At 59.6% G+C, this 5,234-nt stretch overlaps 2 protein-coding genes across 2 annotated transcripts in view; one reads left to right on the top strand and one right to left on the bottom strand.

The window, feature by feature from the left end:
* Positions 1 to 3,710, bottom strand: part of VOLCADRAFT_118882 (uncharacterized protein) — a gene marked incomplete at both ends in the record, with an annotated part of 5,369 nt that extends 1,659 nt beyond the window's left edge. Inside the window, 6 exons of the mRNA XM_002954866.1 lie at positions 237 to 421; positions 1,076 to 1,172; positions 1,250 to 1,471; positions 1,807 to 2,492; positions 3,225 to 3,320; positions 3,555 to 3,710. Coding sequence (XP_002954912.1) covers positions 237 to 421; positions 1,076 to 1,172; positions 1,250 to 1,471; positions 1,807 to 2,492; positions 3,225 to 3,320; positions 3,555 to 3,710 — 1,442 coding nt within the window. The remainder of the gene's footprint in view (positions 1 to 236; positions 422 to 1,075; positions 1,173 to 1,249; positions 1,472 to 1,806; positions 2,493 to 3,224; positions 3,321 to 3,554) is intronic.
* Positions 3,711 to 4,273: 563 nt separating this feature from the next.
* VOLCADRAFT_106580 (uncharacterized protein) overlaps positions 4,274 to 5,234 on the top strand; it is a gene marked incomplete at both ends in the record, with an annotated part of 9,074 nt that continues 8,113 nt past the window's right edge. The window contains one exon of the mRNA XM_002954820.1: positions 4,274 to 5,065. Coding sequence (XP_002954866.1) covers positions 4,274 to 5,065 — 792 coding nt within the window. The remainder of the gene's footprint in view (positions 5,066 to 5,234) is intronic.

Raw genomic sequence — 5,234 nt, forward strand, 5'->3', positions numbered from 1 at the left:
CGGGGAGAGGTAGGGGCGAGTGACGGTCGCAATCCCCGGGCCAGCAGGCGGGGCACCGGCACACAGCGCTTCACGGCGGGGTCATTAATGCCAGTCGCAGTGGCGCCCCCAACCTCCTTCTGCGGCTTCTCCCACCTTCCGCCTCGTGCCCCCGGGACCAACATCTGCCCACCCTTCCCACCCCTCTCTCCTCCCCCTCCTCTCTCTTCCTCAGCGACACCATACCCCCCACCCACTTTATCACGGCCAGAGCCAAGCTGCCTCCAGCCGTGTTCATGGCACGGTGGAAGGGCGGCTCGCCGTACATGATGTGGAAGAGCGAGGCCCCCAGCGACCAGACGTCTGCGGCGGCTAGGTCCAGGGTGGCCGGGGAGGGCACGTCGAAGAGCTCCGGGGCGCGGTAGGGGGCGGAGCAGTGCGCCTGAGAGGGAGCCGGGGGGTTAAGAAGACGAACCAATGACGATTGAAGCAGATACCCGCGGTAGATAGACACGGATACTGCAGGGAAGGAGATCCACAAGTAGCAATATCAAGAAAAGCAACTGGAAAGGGGAAAATGGGCCCCAATGGCGTGTGTGTGTATGTGTGTGTATATGTGTGTATGTGTATGTGTGTGTATGTGTGTGTATGTGTGTGTATGTGTGTGTATGTGTGTGTATGTGTGTGTATGTGTATGTGTGTGTATGTGTGTGTATGTGTGTGTGCGTGTGTGTTAATGAATAAACGGGCCGCGAGCAGGAAATGCCGAGGCGGGTGGCGCACACGACTAGCGTTACCCATGGAAGCAGTATTCGCGGGAGTACTGTCTGTGTGTGTAAGTCTGTATGTACATGTGTGTGCGATACGGGCGGGGCCCCGGGTGGTTGACAGCGGAAAGGAGAGCGGGGTTTCCCGCCGCGGTTCCGGAGCAGGTCGGGGTTAGAGGCGGGACGTTCAGAGCGAATGTGGGACGACGGTCGAGCAGCAGCCGCATGGGGGTGGGGGTGGACACCTGTCGTTGCTCTTTCACTTCCAGTCTTACCCCCCACCCCCTATCCCTCACTCTTCACCCCACCCCCTATCCCCCACCCTTCACCTCCGCGTCCTCCTGCGCCCTCAGCGCCTCACTCCGAGAGCTCACTACAAGTCTCCGAGGCCGGGCACTGCCGAAGTCCATTAGCACACACCGATATCTGCGGGGTGAGGGTGAGGGTGAGGGTGAGGCTGCATCACGATAAAAATTCAAAATTTAAATCCTCCGCGAACTCACCGCGGTCCCCAGTCTGCGGCCGAGGCCTCCCCGGCCCCGCTGCCAGCCAGCGCCACCCCCGCCTCCACATCTTCCGCCTCCACCCCCACCCCCAGCCCCGGTGTGGGGAAGAGCCTCCCCGGACCCCCCTCACGGTGGAGGTGCTTCAATGCCCGGTGGCCCGAGCTGCTGGTGGTGGTGGTGGTGGTGGTGGCAATAAGGACGTTGAGGGGCTTGATGTCCCTGTGGTGGGGAGGATGGGGGAGGGGGATGATGCAGCAGCAGGGTAAGAGGCGGGGAGAGGAAGCGGGAGGGGAGGGGGGTCTGTTGCCATCAGAAACATCCACCCCCTTTGGCTGTGTCGCCCTGCTGCTACTGCCACTGCTACTGCCACTGCCACTGCTACTGCCACTGCTACTGCCACTGCTACTGCTGCTGCTACTGCTGCTGCCAGGCCCCAGCCTGCCCGCCGCCTCCCGGGGCCTCAAACCTTCCTGCCCAATCATACACATACACATACACACATACACGCATACAGATACATACATACAGGCGTACACACACACAAACACACACACCTGTGTGCGTAGCCCTGCGCGTGGATGTGCGCGACAGCTCGTGCCAGCTGCCCGAACAGCGACAGGACCTCCGCCGTCGGCAGCATACCCGGTCGCTGCTGCTGCCCCCTTCCTCCTCCCCCTCCCCCAGCTCCCACTCCCAGTCGCTCCAGCTCCGAAGCCAGAGTGCCCTCACGGAACACGGGAAACAAGAAACACGCCACACGCCTCTGGTCGGCCCCACCACCCCCGCCGCCATCATCGCCACCCCCTTGCCCTCCCCCAGCATCCGACACCATTCCGTAGGCGCCACCATCACCACCTGTGGAAACCGGAATCATGGCTCCCGTGTTGCTGTCACTGCCGCCGGGACCGTCAGCAGCAGCAGCGGCGGCGGCGGCTGAGGGGTACTGCAGCGGCTGCGGTGCCGTCGCCGCTGCTGGTGCAAGGGGCGGCGGGAGAGGTGCGGGTGGGCGAATGACCGCCTGCACTGATGAGGAACAAGACGATGTCGGCAGGTGCATCGCCCGAATCATCATGTCCCCGGCGGCGGTGGCGGCGGTGGTGGCGGAGGGGGAGGAGGTTCGTAACGCTCCGGAGCAGCAGTAGTCCAGCAGGGGTAGGATGTTGGGATGGTGCTGTACAGCGGAGTGGACGAGCATCTCCTGCTGTACGGCGTCGAACTGCTCGGCGGAATGGATGAACACCTGGGGGCCGCCGTGTGCGTGTGTGTATGTATGTATGTATGTATGTATGTATGCATGCATGCATGTATGTATGTATGTATGTATGTATGTATGTATGTATGTATGTATGTATGTATGTATGTGAATATTGGGGCAGGGGAGGGGAGAACAAAAGTGGAGAGGAGGGAAAACCGCGTGTGTTTGTGCTTGTACGGCGCGGCAGGAGGTGAGGAGCTTCGGGGGGAGTCAGGAGGGGGAGGGAGAGATGCGTCCTGGGAATTCGGGAGGTGAGAGGGGTGGGGAGGGGTGGGGAGGTTTGGGTGGAAGCAGGGGTGAAGCGATGGGGGTTTTGGAGCCCCAAGCCGCCATAGAGTAGCAGAAGAAGCCGTTTTACATGCAAAGCATCATCTTTGACTCCGTCGTGATTTCGATCCCCACAGCCCGGAAAGCTGGGCGCCTGCGGCACTTCCAACCCCCCCGAGCGCAGGGTTTCCTTTCTGTGTACGGCTGCAATTTTCTGTGTACGGCTGCAATTTTCTGTGTACGGCTGCAATTTTCTGTGTACGGCTGCAGTTTTCTGTGTACGGAGACGCTGGATGAGGTCCGCTGCTCCCGGTCGGGGGTTTCCCAAAAAGGTGAGAGGCCCTTCTGCCGCATGGGGAGGTGAAATGCTCACTCCTAGTCAACGTGCAACTGACGAGATACCGCCGTACGTTGGCGCCCACCCTACACGGCAAGTTGCCCTGCACATACCCGCTTAAGAGCCCGCGGCTCCGGATCTGGATGCGGATGCTCCGCTGTAGCCAGCTCCGAGACCAGGTAGACAACCGCGTAACCGCCCTCGCCGAGCTGTGCGGATGTCGGTGGGATGTTAGCGGTTGGCAATGGAGCGGGGCCCGTAAGGTTTTGCATGTTTTCAGGACAAGTAATTATTGTGGACTGGTATTGACCACGGCATGTGCGTGAGGAGAAATGGAGAAGAAGTGGCGGAGTAGAGGATGGGTTCACTGGCGCTGGATGGCAGTTGGCATTGTACGACGTTGCGTGAGCGCGCAACAGACGCTGAGGAGCTGCGTTGATTACCTTTTGAATGACACGAAATTTCCGGGTGCCCACGGGTATAATTTCGCCGCCGCCAAGCGAGGGCAGAAAAGCAGCGGCCCAGTTTGTTAAACCGCACAATGGCAGGTAGGACGAGCCATAAGCCCAGCAATCCCACAGCAGCTGACCGTAGTTCATAGCGTATGTATTGAGAGGTGTTGCCCGTTTAAGGACGAAATGCAGTTTAGGTTCAACAGCTTACAGGTAGGCTTGTCATGTGCAGCGTCGTCTTTCCATTACATTTGTGGTAAGTTATAATTAATGCGTATAGCAAATCAAAGCAACACCATTGGTTGGTATTACAAAGGGCTTGCCGAGGTCTACCAGCATCCTGTTGCTGCGACTCTTACCGCCTTATGCTGCTGTACCTATGCTTGCTCAGTGGAAAAGCACGTCTTCAATGACGACATTCTGTATAGCGATAGTTACGCGGAACAGCATATGCTCACATGGTTCAGACTGATAGCTTCTTTAAACGTGCCGTTCGCGGTGTCGTCCCCCGTTCGTGCAGACGCGTCGATCTAGGCTTCAAGGAGTCAAGACCCTACTATAAGGGCGCGTTACTTAGATCTTTTTATTTGTGCTGAATGCAAAAACATTTTGGTGCTTTTATTGGACGGCTAACGACTAGGGCTCCATCGTGACCATGCGCTGCAGCTTTCCTTAGCCACAACCACCCCTCAACTATACAATCAACAACCATGCGCCTCAACGCTCACGGCACAGCCTTACACCACTGTCACTGTGCTGCCAACCAACGCGGCTGGCTCTTCCATCCCCGCAACACCACGCCTGCGCGCGACGTTTGCACCCAAGCGGACCGCCGAGGTCGCAAGGGCCCCTCCAAGCACCCGCAGCAGCAACGCGACCCTGGAGACCAGAATCTGGGATCCAGAGGTACGGCATTCGGTGGAGACACCTGGCCTCGGAGGCGCGATGGCAGCAGCAGTAGCAGCAGTAGCAGAGACAGGGAAAATCAGCGGGCCCGGGAGCTGCAGGGCGCTGCCCGCCGTGCCTCAGCGCGAGCTCGCGACGTGGGTGCAGCTGCCGGGAAACATAGGGCCCTCCAGGCAGCCCGTTTGGGCGGCGAGGCTGCGGCTGCGACTGGCGGCCGTCTTGATGGTGGTCATGGTGATGGTGATGGTGATGGTGATGGTGATGGCGAGGAGGATGAGCTCTGGCCAAGTAGAGAGGCTGTAGTAGGACCCCCTGCCGTACCTGCTACTGCTGTACCTGCTACCGGTGCCGTGACTGCTAGTGCCACTGCCATCACGGGGACCTCCGTAAACCTGATTCAGGCGCTCCGGGCCGCCCAGGCCGCCGACCGGCAGCTCCGAACGCTGTCCGGCGGCGGCGGGCTGCTGGGGCCGGTGGGGGTTGTGGGGCAGCCGGTGGGGGGTTTGAAAGGCCTGGGGAAAGTGGGGAAAGGAGGAGGAGGCGAGGAGGTCGGAGATGACGACGACCTGGTGCCGTACGTCGACGTGGCACTAAAGGTAAGACAACTGGTGCTGCTGCTACTGATGACAAAGATGACCTTGGATAACCTTGCTGTAAATGTCGTGTTATCGTACAATCGTACGACAATGCCAAGTAGTGACTAAAGGAGGGGCCGATTTGGGACCGTTGCAGGAGTTGGGTTTACCACCTAGGAAGCGGCAGCAG

Source organism: Volvox carteri (assembly GCF_000143455.1).
Source record: "Volvox carteri f. nagariensis unplaced genomic scaffold VOLCAscaffold_46, whole genome shotgun sequence".
NCBI lineage: Eukaryota > Viridiplantae > Chlorophyta > Chlorophyceae > Chlamydomonadales > Volvocaceae > Volvox > Volvox carteri.